General features: G+C 32.4%; 3 protein-coding genes across 3 annotated transcripts; 2 read left to right on the top strand and 1 right to left on the bottom strand.

Moving 5' to 3' along the window:
• Positions 1 to 3,979: 3,979 nt before the first annotated feature.
• Positions 3,980 to 10,684, bottom strand: LOC114403010 (polyadenylation and cleavage factor homolog 4-like). Its single transcript, XM_028365719.1, has 7 exons — positions 9,952 to 10,684; positions 9,007 to 9,108; positions 8,668 to 8,922; positions 6,778 to 7,440; positions 5,307 to 6,170; positions 4,658 to 5,206; positions 3,980 to 4,457 (listed from the first exon to the last, which is right to left on the bottom strand). Exons 1-7 carry the CDS (start codon positions 10,285 to 10,287, stop codon positions 4,413 to 4,415), a joined length of 2,814 nt encoding a protein of 937 aa, XP_028221520.1. The 5' UTR covers positions 10,288 to 10,684; the 3' UTR covers positions 3,980 to 4,412.
• A 4,871-nt stretch (positions 10,685 to 15,555) lies between these two features.
• Positions 15,556 to 18,436, top strand: LOC114403011 (F-box/LRR-repeat protein At4g14103-like). Its single transcript, XM_028365720.1, has 4 exons — positions 15,556 to 15,665; positions 16,464 to 17,431; positions 17,534 to 17,695; positions 17,793 to 18,436. The coding sequence occupies exons 2-4, from the start codon at positions 16,475 to 16,477 to the stop codon at positions 18,078 to 18,080; spliced, it is 1,407 nt and encodes a 468-aa protein (XP_028221521.1). The 5' UTR covers positions 15,556 to 15,665; positions 16,464 to 16,474; the 3' UTR covers positions 18,081 to 18,436.
• A 973-nt stretch (positions 18,437 to 19,409) lies between these two features.
• LOC114403225 (uncharacterized GPI-anchored protein At5g19250-like) lies at positions 19,410 to 21,042 on the top strand. The gene is made up of 2 exons (XM_028366048.1): positions 19,410 to 19,678; positions 20,276 to 21,042. Exons 1-2 carry the CDS (start codon positions 19,588 to 19,590, stop codon positions 20,782 to 20,784), a joined length of 600 nt encoding a protein of 199 aa, XP_028221849.1. The 5' UTR covers positions 19,410 to 19,587; the 3' UTR covers positions 20,785 to 21,042.
• Positions 21,043 to 21,048: the final 6 nt, after the last annotated feature.

Here is a 21,048-nt window from a genome sequence, read left to right on the forward strand (position 1 = left end):
AAGACAATCTAATAATATCTCACAACTTGACAACCCATCAAAATATACATGTCATGTCTACATTGATGCCTCCATCCACCATAGCTAAACTCAACATCAAAATTCAAGTCTTCGGCAAATACATAGTTTGGAGAACATAATTTATACCAAAATGGGTACAGAGAGATCCTACCATAAAATAAGATATCTGGTAAAGGTTACATGTAAACAATAAACAATTAAATTAGTGAAATATACAACCTTAGGGTATCAGCTAATAAATCGTTTGTAATTGTGTTGAAGACAGTGTCACAAAACAGCCTACACTACGGATTAACATGTATGCCGTGACTTGGCCGAGGAGATTCATAAATAGGAGCAAGTTTTTCAATTCAAAGTTAATCTCAGGCTAAATAGTTATTTTTGTCCAAATTTGATAAAAAATACATCCCTAAAAAATAAAAGTATAAAATTTAGTCTCCGAAAATGTAAAAAGTGAGACAAATATATTCCACAGTTAACTTTCGTCCATCACCGTTAATAAAATAACATATGTGGCATAGAGAGACGAATTTGTCACTCAAATGATTGTCAACGTGGCTATCTCTAATTGTCGACATAGGGATATATTTGTCATATAATATTTTTTTTTACTTTTCCTCTCCCACTTCGCTAACAAATACGTTCCTGAACGATGAAAATACAAAATTTAGTCTCCAAAAGTGTAAAAAGTGTAACAAATATATCTGGACGTTAATAGTAGATTGTGATTAATTATTATAATTTTGAAAAATTTATAATGATTGCAACAAAATATTATCAATGAAAGTGGATTTTTATTGTTTTGACAAATTTTTCTTACTTTTTTTCAACTATAAAAAAAAAATCAATCATTTGGTTGTTAACTCTTGAATAAATGCTACCAACACAGGAAAAAAAATTACTGCAAAACGATAAGAAAATCATTGTTTCTATTTAATCAAAATACTATTTATTTAATTTTTTTATATAATAAAATATGAATGTTTATTAATATATGCAATGACATCAAATTACAAACCATAATAAAAGTTTGTTGATTTTTAAATTAATTTTTTTTATATCATACACAATTATTTTGTATTGACTGATCATTTAAAAAATCATAACCTTAAAAAAATCATTCCAAGGAGGTGAGTGTTTTTTTACAAATTAAAAGTGTCATTGCAATTGCAATTTTTTCTAAAAATTATTCATGTATCTAATTTAACTATAATGTTTTACAATAAGCATTTTTTTTTTACTTAAACCTTTCATCAAGCATGGGAGTATAAAAAAATTATTTACGAGTTTATAAAACTAGTATTCTTTTTTCTTTTAGACTATCTTTAATTTATGAGTTTGTTAAAAAAATGTCACAATCAGTATAAATTTTTTCAAATTATAATAATTAGTCACAATCTACTATTAACGTCCGACTATATTTGTCACACTTTTTATATTTTCGGAGACTAAATTTTGTATTTTCATTTTTCAGATATGCATTTGTCAGCGGAGTGTGAAGACGAAAAATCAAAAAAATAATATATGATAAATATGTCCATATATTGGCAATTTGATATGGTCACGTTAACAATAATTTCAATGACAAATTCGTCCCTATGTGTCATGTAGGTTATTTTATTAACAGTGACGAAAATAGAAGTTAACAGTCAGATATATTTGTCACACTTTTTACACTTTTGGGGACTAAATTTTGTATTTTCATCTTTCAGAGACGCATTTGTCAGTGAATTACACATTTAGGGACAAAATTGATTATTTATCCTTAATCTTATTTTTTTCTAGAGTATCTAATCTTTTGAATTTTGAAATCTATGAATTTTATAATCATAGAAATATGAAAAGATCTTAAAAGATATTGATTTAATCTTTTAATAAATCAAATTGGATTATTTAAGATTCAGAAATTTATATTCTTATCTATTAAAACGGAAAAACATACAATTCAAAGAAAATGGTAAAACCTATATAAAAAAATAATGCTTTTTAGATATTGATTTAATCTTTTAAAAAATCAAATTGAATTATTCAAGATTTCAAAAATTAATACTTTTTTTAAACAATTTGTCCAAGAAAAACCAAGAGGAGAAAAAAACAAGAGAACTTATATTGAATCATTGAGTTATACTTGGTTTAAAAATAGATATTATTTATAGCTCCAAGGTGAAAAAATGGGCTATCCAACCCAATCCGGATACTCAAACCCCCTAAAAGTCTTGTTATTTCATGTTTTTAGCAAGATTTTGCTGGCTAAGCCCATATTAGGTCATGATCGAATCGGACTAAAAAGGTGCATGTTTATTCGAACTCAAATTTTTAAGCTCAAACCTTATGTTTTATTGTGTGAGTTTGGATCAATCCAACTAGTCTGATCTACTTTGTCACCTCTACTCCAAGTTATGTTATTTTCACTTGTTATTTTGTAATACTTTGATTTAGTGGAGAACTCTAAGATCAGACATAAGGATTGAGAAGTGATCGTGAGTCAAGTTAATCGAATCAGGATTTTCTTTTTTGTTTTGTTTTAAAAAATTTATAAATTAGTATTTTATTTCATTGTTGTTTGCTAATATTTTAATTGGTAGTTCTAATAATTATACTTAACAAAGTTAAATAATTTAAAAGAAATTATATTGCTAGTTTAGGAAAATATTGTGAATTTACATAAAACAAACTTGCGTGGGAATTAAAACAAAATTCCAAAGTTTCAGAATTCTTTTTAAGAGTGAAAAGTTTCATATACTAAAAGTATTATTTAATAAAAATACTTGATTAGACCATTTAGTTTGGGTTAGCATCAAATTAGTTAAGTTGAGTTACACTTTAGGGAAGCCAAACAAGTGGTAATAGCGAATATAAAATTGTTCCTAATCACATCATTCCTTTATTTTTGTGTGTGAACCAACAAGGTATCCTTGGCAAAAGCTAAGAAATAATCCTTCAAGATACTAAGATTCATTTAAAAGATTGACATTTTCTAACAAATATGTTTTCATACCCATGAGTCATAGATTGAATCTATGACTACATAAGAGACTAGATTATACATCAATTATATCACACTATACTCATCCATTATTTGCGTGGGAGGAATTTTGATCATATGTGTAAATTATTGCTATGATGAATAATATCATCAAAAAATCTATTAAGAATTTCTTTCTGCAATAAGAAAATTAGGAAAAAAAATATATAGGATGTTACACTCTTTACAAGTTATATTCTCTAGTCTTTAAATAAATAAAAAAATGTGTATTTTTTAATTATAAGAAATATAAATATAATAGTTGTTAACTTTGTTTAATATTCTTATTTTATTGTGAAATGTGTTATTAAAACAGTTACTCATTCCTCGTCCAACTAGATGCAATTTTTAGAAAACCCTAATATATTCACTTAGAGAATTATAAAAAAAATTAATTTAATTAATTAAAAAATATAAAAAAACATGAGTAAAATTGAAAAAAAATCAGAGAAAAAAAATGAAATTGAATATAAAAAATCAAAGAAAGATCAAAATTACAACTTAACCCCAAAGAAAATTATGGCTTGTACCTATTACAATGAAATCCTGATCTATATAACCAAGAGTTTGTGCGAGTTAATCCTCATAACTTGTGTTAAAGAATTTTGTCCCCAGCACCATAAGTCAACAAGTTTGTTTGCATAAAAATTAAAAGAACATTTAACTATTTTTTTTTATAAGATTAAGCTAGCTCAAATGTTCCACTATCAAGCACTTTTCATTAAAAAAAATTATAAATATACAATAGTCTTGACTCTATTGTTTGCATATCTTAAGTGAATAAAATGTCATGTCTCATCCTAGATTAGATGAAAATGAAGTTACTCCATGCGACGCCTTCGGCCTGTGTTTTTATTCCCTGACAGCTAGCAACCATAATGATAAGGAATTAAAAAACAAAAAAGCAAATACGGGCGAAAGGAGAGACACGGCTAGCACAACAAATTTATTTGAAAAAATTGAAATAGAGTATCTTTGTAGTTTGCTCTCATTTATGCATGAGTTTGATAAAATACAAACAGTAGGTCCAAACAACTAATTCTATATCAATTACCAGCTAATTAGTAGCAAGTATAATATTTTCGGCCAAAACCTGATAGTACCTCGCTGCATAGTTTAAAACCCTGTGCCCCATCCGAGAAATAACAATGTACTAACAATACTTGATTTGTGGACAAAAATGCAAGGGACGAAATAATTTTAAGTTAAAATGTAACCGTTGGCTGCAAGAAAATATGAACGTTACTAGTCCAACTATACATGTACATGACTTTGGCAGAATGGCCATGGTATTGCAAGATTCAACTCTATGAGATACACCAACGGAAAATCATAAGTTACAATGCACAAAACTGGTCAACATTGATCAACTTCGCATTCGTTTCCTTTGGGAACCCTCTTCATCGGCACCCTGCATATAAATAAATTAAATAAATAAGAGAGTATTTACTGAAGATTCCTTGAAGCATATGCAGGCATGCATAATCACCATACAGGTAAAAAAATTGCGACCAAGGAATATTAAAATGGAACAAATGGTTGACGATAATCTTATGACAAAAAAAAACTGAGGCTAATGCAGTGCATAATAATAGATAGAGAAAAAGATACCTTTTCATCTGGTCCAAGATCTTCAGAGGTGGCCATATTAGATTCTGATCTGCATTTAGCATGAATTATGGGGCCTAACTGAGTCCTATCCATGCCTGCTGTTGTTCCCGTAGGTGCATTGAGGTATACAGCTCCTCGATACATCCATTCCTCCATTTCATCACTGTAAAACTCATCAAAAGGCTCTCCGCATAATGCACATGTATTCTGGTCTTCTTCTGCAGGCACTGCCAACTCTTCATCATCTTTCCTTTCTTCTATGGTTTCTGTTGGCAAAAAACCTGGAGCTGATTCTGTTCCCAATGCCTCTGCACCACTGAGCCACATCCTGTCACTAACAAACCACTTCCGAGAGGGTTTCTGCTTACGGGTTTTAGACATCCGATTCTTAGTCACATGCCAATCCATATGACTACTGTGTTCCTCTTGGCATTTGAATCGCAGCCCACAAGTTGTGCATTGTCTAGGGAGATCACCATATAAGGCATTGACTGCAGACTCATGACGAACCTTCAGAATATCTGGATTAAACTCAGTTCCAACAGAATCCTAAAAACAAATATTTAATTAACTCTTGGGTGTCACAATCAAATCAAAATGGGAAAAAACTGAAAGAAATCAACTTCTGATAGATGTTAATATTAGATACCTGTGCAGGCAGCTGGTTAGCCAATGAGATCACACCTTGCGACATTAGAGAACTAATTAAATTAGTATATCCAACAGTTGGCTGTTGGCTTGACATATATGCACCAACATTTGGATGAGGTATCATTTGAGATGGAGCAGGAGGGCGACCTGGAGGTAAAGATGGATGGGCTCCACCCTGTAAATGTAAAGGGTTATTTGCAATACTTTGAAATGGTAAAGGGAATGGTATAACTGGTAAGGGATTTGACATGGCTGTACTTATAGAAGCACCATGTCCCTGCAATGAACTCCCATGACAAAATTGTGAGGTTGATGGATCCTGAGATGGAAAAAACTGTAGTTGTGGTGCCTGCCCATGATTTTGCTGGTTGGAAGAAATTACTCCAGGAAGCTGATTAGGCAACTGATGTATCTTTGAAATACTTGCATCCTTGTTCTCAACACTGTCAAATGACTGTTTTGGCATAAATGAAGATTTATTTACATGGTTTGCAATAGGATTACTAGTATTTATTGCATTGAACTGACTCCTAACATGTTTTTGCAATGGATTTATTGGATTTATGATGGGCGGTCTAGTGACATTCACATTTACAGAAGGCCTCATTTCAAAAGGTGCTGGCAAAACTGATGGCCGAGCTTCCATCCTCGACATTGATGGTCGAACCCAATACGGGTTATTATCTGTATTGCGAATGTTGTCCATAGGAGGGATCATAAGATTCCTTGCTCGCCCCCTATTACTAAAAATGTTAGACGGATGATGTGAAATCTTCCAAGCATCATGAGGTTGAGAGGAGCCCAGGCTATGATTGATTTGATTTTGGGATCCAGGTACCTGACCCGGGGGTGTGCGACGAAACTGTAGCAAGAATAAACAAATTTCCAATTCTATTAGCAAGCTACTTGCAACTCCTATTTCCTTTCAAATTAAATAAACTAAAATAAACTTTCAACAACAAATTATACCTACTAAAGTTTAAACTGTTAGGTGAAGACACATAAATGGTTTTATATTACATCTCTAACACATCTTCATGCAAAAGCTCTTTTGGATTGAAGCAATGACAATATATGGAAAACCTACCTTGAACTAATTTCTACTTTTAATTATAAAAAATAAGGGTAGTCAATGCCAAATAGTGATGCAGAATATGAACAGAATTTTTTTTCTTCTAAAAAACAGTATTTTATTGTAAAAAATGTGGCATTACTGAACATCTGTGAACTAAATTAGAGAAGAGACCAATTGCCAGACAAGTGTGAACGAATTTCATGCATCTGATTAAGCCTACCCACACAAAGCTATCCAGACCCTCATCATCAGAAAATTATCATCAGAACCCAAAGCATCAATGGCATCTGATTAGAGGTATATACTTTAATTGGGAAATTCAAATTCAATATCATAAACCATATTAAAACAATATAAATCAGAAGGAATAACGTAAAGAAGTGAGGAAACATACAGTCGAAGAGGCAAATGCATCTTCTGCTATGGCAGAAGAATCATCTACTGGAGGAAGCTGAGATCCACTAGACCACCCCTTCCTAGTATCTTGCTCCGACAAAGTTGCATTAGCTGCAACGCCAGGCCTTTCCCTAGAGAAACCAAAAGTTGAAGGCAATAAACTGTTATTCCTACTATGGTCTGTTAAGGTTGGACTCATATTTTCCCAGTCAAACTCCTCCTCTTCAGTATTCTGCCAAGATGTTGACAACACTTTGTCTATACCATTTCTATCCAGACGTTCAACTAACAAAGGCTTACTGCTTGAAGTTTCTTGGCTTTTGTCACTGCCGTATGCATCAATTAAAGCTCTTGGACTTTGCCGCTGATGTCCATTACTAAGGCTGTATGTAACAGAAGTTGGAAATCGATTACGACCATCACCAGGATACTGCTTTTGCTGCCATTCAGTCAAATCCACATCTCTACCTAATGCTTTGGCTACTCCATAATCAACAGCAGGATGAGGCGAGTTTCTCTCAATTAACCTGACAGCAGAATTGTCCACTGCATATTCATCCATAGATGCAGACAAAGGCCTATCAACTCCAATTCTTGAAGGGGACGACGAGGATATTCCAAGGCTGCTACTGCTTGATAAAAATTGATGTGTCTTACTAGCCTGTGTGGATAAAACAAACACTGTCACAATGCCACTTGTTATATCTGTTTGCAAGATTTTTTTTCCCAAATAAGGGTTGAAAATTTTCTCTATTGAATGCTAAATATTCAGCAGCAATTTCTTCCTAGAATGAATGGATACAGTACTTACTTCCTTCACTTCCAAACATAAAATATGAGCCAGGAAGACAAATCTCTCAGATGTCAAAATAATTAAAAATAATAGAGACAAACAGATAAATTATGTATGTCTGATATGTTGCCAGCCAAACTATTCAATAAACAGACTTTTTTGCCATTAGCAATATGCAAAGTGGAGGCTCTCAAAGGGAGACAAGGCAGAAGTATTTAATCTGTCATTGTGTTCTAAGGACACCAGGATCATCAATTTAAAGAGGAATCAGGGAAAAAATGACCTATATTAGAGTTAGAAAATTCATTAAATCACGATAAATAAATAAAATATTGCATGTGTAAAATTTAGTCTATGTTTGGAACAGGTTATTTAACGTGGATCAACTACCCTCTCTCCATGTCTAGCACCTTAAATATGCATAAGCTACATCTAGTAGCTTCTGATGGACATGGATCCATTCAACCTAAACCAGGAAGCAAACATGCTCTTAGCAATCATTTGTTTTGAAGTTTGGTAATTGATTATGGAAGTTTTGGTTTTGAACTGTTAAATGTTATTGGGATGCTTGTACAAATTCATTTTAACCAGATTTTCCATTTGAATGTGTGTCACACTGTAAAATTGATTTTAGATGGTAAACATACAGGCCCTTAGTCATAATTCATAAAGGCTCTGGAGGAAAGAGGTAAGCAAACAAAAAAGGTAATAAATTTTTTTTTCCAAAGCAGTTTACAATCCATCACAAGATACGGGTTGTGTCTAAATAGATTCCCCCCCCCCCCCCCCCCCAAATACTAAACTTAGCATAAAAGAGAACATAATCTTTCCCAAAAGAAAATGGGGAAAAGTTATTGGGAAGACAGAGAGATGGACAGACATGCAAGAAAGGAATGATGGATACAGAGAGATCCCACCATGAGATAAAATGAGATATTTACCACAAAAATTACATTTTTGTTATGGTTACATGAAAGCAATAAACAATTCCGTTACTGAAATATACAACTCTATGGTACCAGCTAGCTAATAAAGCCTCAGCCTAGTCCTTGTATAGTTTGTGTGGAAGACAGAGATGTCATAAAAAAAGCTTACACTATCCACAGTTGAGCGCTCCAACTGCCGCAAGTATTTTGGATTAACATGTATGGCGTGGCTTGGTCGAGATGATTCAGAAGCCCTGACAGGATTCAGGGTTGATGATTGAGTATTAACTGCTTGAGAAAATTGCAACTCAGTTTCAATCTTGCGCAGGACTGAAGGTGGAAAGACTTTTGACCAAGTACCAAAAAGATGGCGCATAGCAGAATGCAAAGTAGGCTGAATCTGCCTGTACGCCTCACAGAAAACCTGAGGAGAAAAATGAAGCCAACGTTTCAGTTGCGGAATAAAATGATAAAGTTAAAAACAATCCAGCAACTCTAGTTGACCTACTTCAGGAAGACGTAAAGAGAAGTATCTAATGTATTCCTGCCCAAAATTCTTCACAATACTGTCCAACAGATAGAGTGAAGGAAGCTTTTGATCTACTGGCACCTGCAAAAGAATATCTCCAAAAAATTGAATTCCCATGTAACAGTGGCATAGCCAGATATATAAATAAAGTAGAGATTCAAATTCAGAAAGTAGAAATACTAACGTTCTATTATGAATCAACAAAAACTCGCAATGGACTTGGTAATTTAAAAAGTCGTTAATTTCTTTACATTCTGTATTATTTGAATACTATTATCTCATTTTATGCATGCTGCGATACTGTTAAAAAATTACAAAACGTTTTCCTACGGATTTAAACACTCGTTCATTCAATAACCTTTCTTTTTTGCAGAAATTACTTTATTTCAGCAAAACTAAAAGAACAACTTTTCCTTTAATCGCAGTCCTGAGCCTTTCCAGAACAAGTAGTATTCCAAATTTCAATTTTCAATTCGTATCCCCTTGACTTTCCTGAAATTGAAAAAAGCCCTCAAACGCATTGCACCAAATATTCACAATGCGTGAGAAACTCCCCATATCTACTCATTTAGATAGTACTATTTCCTATTCTTTCAATTACCAGTGCCAACACATTATTTTTTTCATTACGCTTTAATATAACGTCCAAAACAGCGGTCAATTTGAGCATAATCCAATCGTTCCCTCGGTCATTGGGTGACCTTCATTTTCCAGGAAAAAAAAAAGAATCCAAAAGCATAAAAAAAAACGCAGAACTAAAAAAAAACGAAGCATTGGAACACGAATTGTGACATTAAAAAGAAAATGAAGCAACAGGAGAGGGATAATTTTGACCCCAACAAATAAAACGATTCCATGACATTGTACAAATCTCGAGAGGTAGAAGAAGAAGAAGAAGAAGTTTCGGCGGCAACGGAGACGGACCTCGAGAATCCGAGCGCAAATTGCGTCAGCGATGCCTTTTGCGTGCTCCCTCTGCTGTTCGGCAATAATTGTGAGATCGGTGATGATAGGTTTCAGATTGCACGTGAGTTCCGACAAGAGGAGTTCGTAAATCTGGACGATTTCGTCGGTGGACGCCGGCGGTACGGGGTCGCCGGCGGCGACTCGGAGTTCGTCGTCGCGCTGCTTGAGTAGAGCCTTGAAGCGGCCAACGAGAATCGACGGCAGAGGCTTCGCGATCTCATTGCTCATGGGTTTGGAAGCGAACGCCGTGGGTCTAGGGTTTTCGGGAGGGAGAATCACGTTTTGAGAGAACATAAATATTGGTTTCGGAGAGAGGAAGAGGAAGGAGGAGGTTAGGGTTAGGGTTAGGGTTTAGGAGGATGCGTCGCCGTTTCGGGGATGCGGCGGCATAGAGAGGGGAATTGAAATTGGAGATGGGGAAGGGAATGGGGTTTGAATCGGACGGTGTAGAAACGGCGACACTATGCGATTGGGGAGTTTTGAATTGAAAGTTGAAAGCCTTGTTTTGTTTCTGAGAGGGCGTGGGATGGGATTGGAGTATGGGACTGATCTCTGAAGCCCCCAAATTGCACTTTCCTCATCTCATAAGCGTGCCACGGATCGGGATGTCCCTCTTCGCTTTCGTTTAATTTTTTTTTCTTTTTTGGTATGCAATGGCATTTTATTTTTTTTCCATTTTGAGGAATAAAACAATCTTGAGGGGGTGGGGGAGAGGTGAAATAGAACGGTTTTGAGTTTTGACTTACAAAAGAAAAATAAAACAGTGAAATTAAGCAATTGGTGTGTCTTCATTTGCAGAGAAAGTGAATAAAAAGTAGGGGTGGGCAAGCAGGCCGGCCCGTCCCGCGTAAGGTCCGTCCGCATTGACAGCGGACTGGATCAGTTCGTCCCGTTTCTTACATAGATCAGATAAATTGGTTTGTCTCCGTCCGGCGGACCTCACGGGTCAAACGGGCCGATTTGCGGGCCTAATTTTAAAATAATTTCAATTTTAATAAAAATACAATACAATGAAATTAAGTTTAATACAAATATAAATAAAATCTCAATAATTAGTACATTACATCAATAAAATAAATAATGTCTTAACAAAAGAAAATTCAAACAATAAATCTAAAATATAAAATTTAAACATCTCCAACAACAAATGATTTCATATTTAAACTTCTCCATCTCTGATATGAGTTATTTTTTATAATAAAAATATATTGAAATATCTTTAAAAATATTTATTTAACAATTAATTTTGGCTTAAATAATAAGAATTGATATTTTTATTATTTATAACTTGCAGATATAAAAAAGAAGATAGATTAAGAGAGAAAAAGATAGAAAAAATATCAAAAAGGAATATCTTTAGCATGTTATCACTTATCTTTTATTATCTTAATCTTTTATTTCTATTATTTTATCTTATCATTTTTTATCTTTATTATCTTTTAATTTAAATCTTTTATTTTTATTAAATATTTATCTTATATAATATATTTCTTTATCTCTTGTTTTAAAATAAAAGTTTAAAGTGAAAAAGAGTAAATTAAACCTAATATAATATATTTCTTTTGAATAAAAACATTTAAAAATACCAAAGTAAAACTTTTGAAATTTAGGATATAATTTTTTTTAATTGCACATGACAGACATTCTTCATGCATTTTTTTTTTATCATATTTATAACTTTTATGTTTCAGACATTAATTATTTTTTATCATGTGAACTAATCTAAATATACAAGCTTCACATATCAAATTAGTTAAAAATTAATTTAAAGTGATGTTCCAAAATTAAAAACTGACATTATTTTTAAAAGACCATTTGTGCAATTATATTTTAGATTTTGTTCAACTTGGTTATTTATATTTTAGAAGCTTCATTTTTTTCCCTAACATTTTTTAATAGCTTCAAATTATTTATTGTCCTCAATTACTCAACTTGACATAACAGAAACAAATACACATATTTTTAAAAGTATCTTTTGTCCTTAATATTTTTAAGAAGATTCAAGTTGATAATTTATGTGAAAAAAATGAAGAATTAGATTGTACAAATTCTAAAGCATGAAGGAGTAAATATGCATTTTAGTCACTTTAAGCACATAAAGGACTAATTGAATTATTTAAAAGATATTTTTATCGATTTTTTAGAGAGAAAAAAATGGAGGAAAACTTAATAAAAGCAGAGCGAAAATAACAACTCCTGTGATATAGCCCAAAGTCTACGGCCCAAACATATAATTTATTTATTTTTTCAATGAAGAAGTTCGAATCCGATGTTTCTGAATTCAAAACAAAATTTAAAACCCTAGTGAAGCAAATAGCAATACGAAAAAAAGGCACAACCCCGAAACAATACATGGTTTTTGTAAGGGCTAGATGTATTCGGTTCTTTATTTAGTGTTTGGTATAGTTTAATCTTTTAAAAAAAATTAATTTGATTATTTATCTTATTTTTTTCTTCAATTTAGTAGTTTATTTTTTATTTTTTTATCTTTTATCTTAAGTTTATGTTTAATTTAATTATTTATCTTATTTTTTATTTATTTTAATCGTTTAATCTATTTAAAATTCTATTTTTTTTTGTTTTGTTTTCTTCCCTTTTCCTCCACTTTATTTTTAATTAAAAAGATGCATTCTGAAGTTATGAACCACGTCAATTTTAACTAGATCGAAAAATTAAATTAAACAAAAAAATAAAATAAATTATCAAAATAATTTTAAAAAAAAAAGAATAACCTGAATTAAGAAAATAAGATAAATAACTAAATTCTATTTTTTAAAAGGTAAAATAACTAAATAAATAAAAACCAAATAAGTCATTTTACTTTTAAAATTGACAAAATTACAAATATGATATCCCAATATATTTCAGAATTCAATTTTAATCCTCTTATAATTTAATTCACAAATTTAGTCTACCTATTTTTTTCAATTCCGTTATTTCAGTACCTAATCCCGAAACCGAACGTTCATTGTTATTTACTGACGATCACGTATTGCGTTTTTTTATTGAACATTAACTTTCACGTGTCACGATTTTATTGGAGGTTAATGTTAATTAGGTGTATGAAATTAACTTCTAATAAACATGCGACTAGTGACAATTAACGTCCAATAAAAATGCGACATGTGATAGTCAACGTTGAAAAGACAGTCAACATCAAATTTCGGAATTGAAGATTAAAATAACGGGATTAAAAAAATCAAAGGACTAAACTTGTAAATTAAATTATAAGATGACCAAAATTATAAATTTGAAATAAATAAGGGATCAAATTTACAATTTTATTTTTTAAATTATAAGAGTCTCCTTGAAGGGTTAAGTCAGTAACATTGTTTCTCCTCCGCGTAAGAATAGTGCAGCTGCCGCACCCGGCACTGTTGGGAGAAGAAATAAATCAAATAATGTTGGTGAAAACTGTTGGGTTTCTTCTACTAGGCGAGTTTTTGGGAGAACGGCACCTGATTTCGGATTTTTAGAGACTCGTCGGTTTCTTCTATCCTATGATAAGTGCCACGTTTTGAAAAAGTTATAAAATAAGTGTCCTTTTAACTAATTTTAAGAGAAAAAAGCTACACAAGTGCTTTATTTTCTCTGTTTTGAGAAAGTTGGAAATTGCTGGTTTCCAAAATGAATTAGAGTGTCTTTGACAAAGAGAAATGAGAAGAGAGGAAAGTGTGAGAGAAATAAAAACGGATGAAAGAAAGTTAAAAGAATAAAAAATGAGATGACCTTTGATTTTTGTATTTTTTGTTGCCATTTTTAAAGACAACAAAAAATAAGGTAAAAATATGTTTCTTTAAAATTAAGAAAACATTTTATCTCGATATATTTTCAAAAACAAGAATAAAATTGAAATTTTTTTTATATGTTTTTTAAAGAAGTAAAAACACAATGCTATCTTAGGATTTTTATAAATTTTGAAAATAAAATTTATTTTCAAAAAATAAAAATAGAAAATAAACAGTGAAATCAAACGCTTGCTTCCAAGGATAACAAAGAGGTTTACCAGGGTCTCTCGAGGACAATTTTAGAAAGCTCATAAAATGAAAAAAGCTTCCGCAACGGTTTCTTTTATCCCATTTCTTCTAATTTGAGATGAAGGTCATGTTTGGTTGTTGAGAAAAAAAACTCAAAAATACGAGAAAGATTTAAAAATTTTTGACATGAATCTCACATTTTTATATACTATTTTAATTTAAAATTTTATTTTCAATTTCATTTTTTCCCTTTTTTTCCGGTCTACCGAAAATAAAAGGGCATGGGCCCATAATTTTTTTCAAAACTTTCACACCCTTCACTGATAACATGCACAAATTCCTTATTTCATTGCTTTTGAGTGCAAATCTGTTTCAGCCCTCCAAACAGGCTACAGTTTCGATTGCGGTGGCAAGAATTACGAAGCAGATCTAACGGCGGTAGAGAAAGGGAAGGAGGGAGATCCTTTTGGAAACGCCGTTTCAAGCTTGATGAACGAATACTTAATAGCAAAATTACTTTTGAAGCAAAATATACGCATACTATCTCCTTTTGAAAAAGTATATTCAGTGGGTCTGAAGGGTAACCCAAACGAATTAACCAAGATTTATTGGGAAACAATAATGTCAAGCACCAAGTCTTCCGTTGAAGCTACTATTAAATATAAAATTGGGAATTAAATTTCATGAAAAAGAGTCATCGGAAAATGAGAAATTTGTGTGACCTCAAGTGTTTCCTCTCCACTACAATTCAATGTTACTCTCATTAACTTAGCACTCACTTTTTCTTTTTTCTTTTTTGTTCTTGGAGTTTCACACATTCCAAGAATTTCGTACAATTAAAATAGTGAAAACATTTGATTTTCCTATTTTTCAAAATCAATTTTTTTGGTTTAACCATCAATATTTAGGACATTGACGAAAATTGATGGTTAATAAGAAAACGTTAACAGTGAGATGTTAAATGGCTAACATGACACTGTAATATTGAAATTTTTAATTAAATTTTTATTCTTGTAGTATGTTTAAAGAGATTTTTAAATAGTTAATAGTTTTTAACTAAATTCTTATTAAATTAAATATTATACTAATCAAATTAATAATCAACATTTTTTATTAGTCAACACCCTGGAAAACTGAAGTTGAATCAAAATATTTGATTTTGAAAAACTGGAGATCAAATATCTTTATTTTTTAAAAGAGATCAAAATTGTATTTTAGTCCATTTTAAATCTTTGATAACTTTTAACTAATAATAGAAATATATTGAAAAAAATATTAATGTCAAGTATAAACAATGCGGTGATATTATTATTATTAGTGCAAAAAAGACACTCCGGGTTTGAATTTGAAAGTTATCCATGCATGTAATTTAATGTAATTTGTTTTGAAATTTGTAATTGTGGTCAAAAGTTAAAATAAAATATTTATAATAATTAAGGATAAAAATGTAAAAAAAAAAACATAACACCAAATAAAATTATTTATAGATTATAATAATTATAGATATAGTAGGGTGAATATAATGCTTTGTGCATTTGTCATTTACATTCGTGGAACTTAAACGACATTGTTTTCAAGCGAGGTATAAATATAATAACAGTATATTATGTCCCAAATCCCAAGCAAGGAGTGAACTTCGGAGGGAGAAGACCTGAAGCAAACTTCTTCTACTTGCGTAACAAGCACTCAACCACGGTATCGTCTCGCTTCATATTTTTTATATAAAAAAAAATTGCTTCATTTTTTTTATTCTTCAATGTTCAATGTTCAATGTTCATCTTCTGTCTAATAATATTTTAAATTGGTGAAGATAATTTTGAGTTGTGCGGAGGTGAACGTCGTTTGACAGCGTTATAGCACTAAAAAAGTTTACTAAGTTTGGAAAGATTGGCATGTAGTAAGATAAACTTTACCCTCTTTTATTTTGGGGGTTTTATATCCACTAAAAAGTTTTATGTTGTTCATATTCATGTTGGGGTTTTGCATCCACAAGGGTTTTGCTTGATGAAATGCTAATGTGAAATGTTAGTTTGTTGAATAGGGGTTAGGATTTGAAGTTGAGACATTTACGTTGAATCATTAGGTTGAGATACTAGTTAATGTGATTTTAAGTAAATGTTTACATGCTTGGTTTTACGTGGAGGAACTGATTGTGTTTATAATTGATTTTGAGTTTAAGTAACCTTAGGTAGCTTTTGTGTTGGATCAAAAAGTTTATACTGAGTTTTACTATTAATATGCTGTTAGCTTTCAAATATAAGTTACTTCACTTTAAATAAATTTTGCAAACACTCATCGGAACACACACTTAGACATCTGATTAGATGAAGAATCATGGGTATTTCAAGGAATAGTGAAAAGAATTTGGTTCCAATTTTGGTCATCTGATTTAGTCCTGTCCTATTTTGGTCAAACAGAAAAAAAAAATGAAAAAGAAGAAAATATTGGAATTTGTGGCATTTTGTAACTTATGATGATGCATTTGTACATTAGGAAAACATAAAATGATAGAAGAAGGCTTGTCAACTTGCAAGGCCAAATTTCAGAAGTTGAATAATAAAGTGAATGTGGATGGACACAAGGATTGGATAGGCAATTTACCTAACGAAATCATTCAACACATTTTAAGTTTACTTCCAACAAAAGATGCTGTTAAAACAAGTGTATTGTCTAGAAGGTGGCATTCCCAATGGATGTTTGTCAGAAATCTTGACTTCGCAGAATTTCCACCGAATATGAACCAGAAGAGGAAACTCTTCATGGATTTTGTGGATAGAGTTATTGCACTCCGTAAACCATTGGATCTCAATCTTTTTGCATTGGTTTGTGAAGTATTTACTGATGCTTCCCGCATCAATTCATGGGTATGTGCTGCAGTAAAGCACAATGTTCAACACTTGCTTCTTGTACTAGATCAGATTCATCTGGAGCCTCTTGAATTGCCTCATTGCCTATTTACATGTGATACACTCAGGAAGGCCTTTATAGTGGCAGACATTTTGCTCAACCTTCCATCTTCCATTCACTTTTCGAATTTGAAGTTGTTGACTCTTCAGTATGTTGTTTTTCCTGGCTATGAGTCCACTCAACGACTATTTTCTGGCTTGCCTGTCCTGGAGGAGCTAACTTTGGATAGCTGCTGCTGGTTGAATGTTGAAATTGTTACCATAGCTCTTCCCATGCTTAAGAAATTGGATATAAAAGAAAATTTAGCAGACCAGGATAATTGTCAGTTCTTTATTATTGCAGAGAACCTCAACTCCTTTTATTACATTGGTACACTCAGAAATGACTATTGGATCTATAACTCTGTATCCCTCGATTGGGGATTAATGGGCTTGTGCAGCACTGATGACATTGGAGAGAGTAGCAGACTAAGAGAAGTTGCTCAAAGAGCTGGTAGGCTTCTTAGAGGGATCTCTTGTGCAAAAGAACTATTGCTAACTCCTTATGCGTTTGAGGTATGCAACTTGTTATTAGGTGGAAATTGGGGCTACTTTTGTTTAAAATGTTGATTAATTCTGCTTGTGTCTCTTTCTGATGGAATGTTGCCATTTTGTTAGGTTCTCACATATTCTGAATATTTATGTGCCTGCATGCCTGTATTATACAAAGTGACATATCTTGGATTTCTTTCACCCGGAACGGCGATAAATTTTGGTTGTAGAGCACTAGCAAAGTTCCTTGAGAAATTACCATGTCTTGAATTACTCGTTTTCCAATCTGTAACTTTCCTGTAACCTTGAGTGTTTGTGGTTTATTTTAAATCTATGTATAGTATGAAATACAATTAGCTAATTGATTCTGATTTCTGAAATGCAGGGCGTCTGTTTGTCTGGGAATCATGAAGAAGGAAGTTGGATACTGGATCCCGTACCTTCTTGTTTCTCAAGATATCTCAAGTTGATTAGGATAAGTCAATTCTGTGGAACAGATGGGGAACTGCAAGTAGTGAAGAGTTTGCTTAAACATGCTGAAATTTTACTACAAATGGATATAATATGTCATCATGAGAAATTTTCTGACGGTTTGGCAAGGGAAAGGGATGTTCTTGAAAAATTACAAATGCTTCCTAGAGCCTCCACTTACTGCACAATCAATATTTCTTGAACTATTGTATGGTGGTCCTTATGGAAATTGAGTTTTACGGCAGAAGAGATTTACCCTACCATTTATGTTTTTTGTGGATTTAGACTTTGGTCGCTGAAAGGAGACGGAAGGTATACAAAGTTGGTAGTTGCAACCCGAAAGATATTAAGCTAGGTTCTTTACTTCTTAGTAAGTCCGCTATAGATTTCTGAAAGCATTTACTTCTATTGTAATTTTGGATCAATTATATTTGATCTGTCTAGTCTTGGATATAATAGTGTAAAAATCGTGCCTTGTTGACAAGGTTTTTTTTGTTGGCTAGGAGATCTTTTGTAACCTGTATGGATCCTCACTGAAAATTTCTAGTTGGAGATACATACATAGAATAGATGACTTATACACACTTCTTCGAAACATCGGTTTCGTTTGTTGAATATAAAAAAATTATGGCAAGTGAAATCATACACAATTACTTTTTTTTCGCTTTTTATGTTTTGGGTGCCTGTATATTAAAATGCATCTCAAAATTATAGTCTATTAAGAAACACTTTTCTTTCGTAGCATAGCAATAGCACCGTTCTTTTTTAAAATATTTGACAGGAAATCATAATATTGTTTTTTCAGTTTTTTCTTGCTGAAATAATTGTTTTTTTCTCTGTAAAACATTAGGTTGAATCTCTAATTATAAGATAAAATTTCCAATAAAATATATTATAATACAAGTGCATTTATAATCGGTGATTTATTTATTTATTTTTCTTTTGTTAATATTATTATATACACATACAGGGCGAATTAATGCAGGATGTAAAAAAGGCGAGAATTAAGGATGTAAAAAGTGGGTGTGAATTTATTACTCATAACTATTGCTATTATAAGTTGTTACATTAAGTTATTGGAAAAATAGAAGATGACAATGATTCATTATCTGTGGGAGGTTACTACATTCCGTATGTATATTAAAATAGTGCATAGAAGATGACCCGCCATCATAATATCCAGTCCAATTTATTCGGTGCACCAAATTGGTTTAAGACGGACTTTTTACTTTTTACGTATAAATACACTTTTTTTTTTTTACTTTGCAGACAATCATCACTATGTCATGTGAGATAAGGCAGACTAATTCCACAATAGCAATAAATTGAAGAAAATATAAAATTACTGCGATTAACGTCCCATAGGAGAATTTCTTACAAGTAAAGGATATACAATATGACAAACATGGCATGTAGCCATGCATGCGAAAAAAAGGACATACACAAATTTGAATCTGATACTGAAACACGAGCAACCGTTTTCCTTTACCGTTGCGATGTCTTCCTCAGTGTTTGTTAGTGTGCTGTCTATTAACTTATGCTTGGAGAAACAATAAAGAATCCTGCAAAAGGAAACTTGCGTCTGCACTTTGCACCCCTCATATAGGATCCAAAAGTGGCAACTCTTTTTGCTATAGGAGGAGTCTTCAATCTTCATCTACATCAGTTCTAGCTATACCGTTCCTTCTGCTACTACTCAACTGCAAAGGATGGTGCTGCCCAAGTTCTCTCTGTGCTTCTGGCTTCTCCTTTCTTCACTTGTGATTCTCTTAATAAATTGTCCAGTTAAATGTGACGATGGTGAGTACATGCTCTCTCTTGAATCAGCTAATGCTCATTTTCACTTGATATATTATACAGCAATTATTGTGTATGAATACTTTTCTTAATGATTTCCTTAGTACCCTAACGTAACTCTACCACTCGGAAGTTTTTTATTTTCTGGGTACACTTGGTTTTGATCATTTGTGTTTTGAGTGGTGTCTTTCTTGTGTTTCTCAATGGCCTATGCGAGCTAGATCTGATAAGGAGACAGATTGATCTGGGATTTCTATGTGTAAATGGGAGACTAAAGATTGTTTGCAGCTGATCGCAATGTTATCATTTGCTAATCATTTGTTTGAGTGCTGAACTAGATTTTATCTCGTTCCACGTGTATTGGATAAATATGTTAAAACAGAATATAATAGTATGACACATGCAATTTGTTTTGCATGCACCACAAACAATTATATCGTGCATGTCCAAGTAAAAGTAAGAGACGTGATGAGTAGAATTAATTTTAAAATCTCTCGTGTCATTTTTTTTTTCTGGCACATGTGCACATTCACTAGCATATGCATACTTATTGCAGTTGACATGTTGAGACTGCACTCTCACCTTAACAGTCTCCTGCAGATGAGGAAGACAATCTCTATCAAGGTATCAACAAGTATCGAGCATCGTTAAACTTGAAAGCTCTAACAAGGAATGATAATGCAAATTGCCTTGCCGAAAAACTAGCTAACCAATTCAAGAAACAACCCTGCACAAATACCACAGGTGCTAACACTGTACCTGGCACAGAACCTCAGTTTTCCAACTATCCAGACCTTTTATCCAAGTGTGACTTGGCTATTTCCAACACAAGGGATGGAAATGTAATGCCTGCCTGTGTTCCTGGCCTGGTTCCAAGTCTTGTCCTTGCTAATTTCACCAAATCTCTCTACTCTGATAGTCTCAACGACACAAAGTATACAGGAATTGGTATTGGTTCAGAAGATAACTGGATTGTTGTGGTCTTGACCACTAACACTCCTTCAGGAACCTTTGCTCCCTATAGTTCTAATGGTGTCAATTTGATTTCTAAATCTGGATTGATTTACTGCTCAGTGCTCTTCTTAGTTGGTTACATTTTGCTGTTATGAAACAAGGAGGTTGGCTGTTGGAATGTTTCATGGTTACAATTTTGTTACCAATCAAATGTATTGCTTGTTTCAGGGTGAGCTTAACGAAGACATCTGCTTTTCTAGTAGGAAATTGGGAGGTCCTTTTGTAACTGTTGTTTTGGTATTGTAATTCTATAGAAAGCAAGAGACAAATGGAAGAAAGAAAGCATTATTCCTAAAGGATTGTTATCTTATTGTTGTCATTATTATCAATAATATCATTTTTGAGCTTGGAAACTTTGC

The sequence above is a fragment of the Glycine soja genome, chromosome 20 (genome assembly GCF_004193775.1).
Source record: "Glycine soja cultivar W05 chromosome 20, ASM419377v2, whole genome shotgun sequence".
Lineage (NCBI taxonomy): Eukaryota > Viridiplantae > Streptophyta > Magnoliopsida > Fabales > Fabaceae > Glycine > Glycine soja.

Excerpts from the sequence above, each read along its gene's own strand:
- LOC114403011 (XM_028365720.1), top strand. The coding sequence starts at position 16,475 with ATGATAGAAGAAGGCTTGTCAACTTGCAAGGCCAAATTTCAGAAGTTG. Across the intron at positions 17,432-17,533 it reads TAACTCCTTATGCGTTTGAG|GTTCTCACATATTCTGAATA; the intron begins GTATGCAACTTG and ends CCATTTTGTTAG. Across the intron at positions 17,696-17,792 it reads AATTACTCGTTTTCCAATCT|GGCGTCTGTTTGTCTGGGAA; the intron begins GTAACTTTCCTG and ends TCTGAAATGCAG.
- LOC114403225 (XM_028366048.1), top strand. The coding sequence starts at position 19,588 with ATGGTGCTGCCCAAGTTCTCTCTGTGCTTCTGGCTTCTCCTTTCTTCA. Across the intron at positions 19,679-20,275 it reads TCCAGTTAAATGTGACGATG|ATGAGGAAGACAATCTCTAT; the intron begins GTGAGTACATGC and ends AGTCTCCTGCAG.
- LOC114403010 (XM_028365719.1), bottom strand. The coding sequence starts at position 10,287 with ATGTTCTCTCAAAACGTGATTCTCCCTCCCGAAAACCCTAGACCCACG. Across the intron at positions 6,171-6,777 it reads ATGCATTTGCCTCTTCGACT|TTTCGTCGCACACCCCCGGG; the intron begins GTATGTTTCCTC and ends TTCTTGCTACAG. Across the intron at positions 4,458-4,657 it reads ATCTTGGACCAGATGAAAAG|GGTGCCGATGAAGAGGGTTC; the intron begins GTATCTTTTTCT and ends ATTTATATGCAG.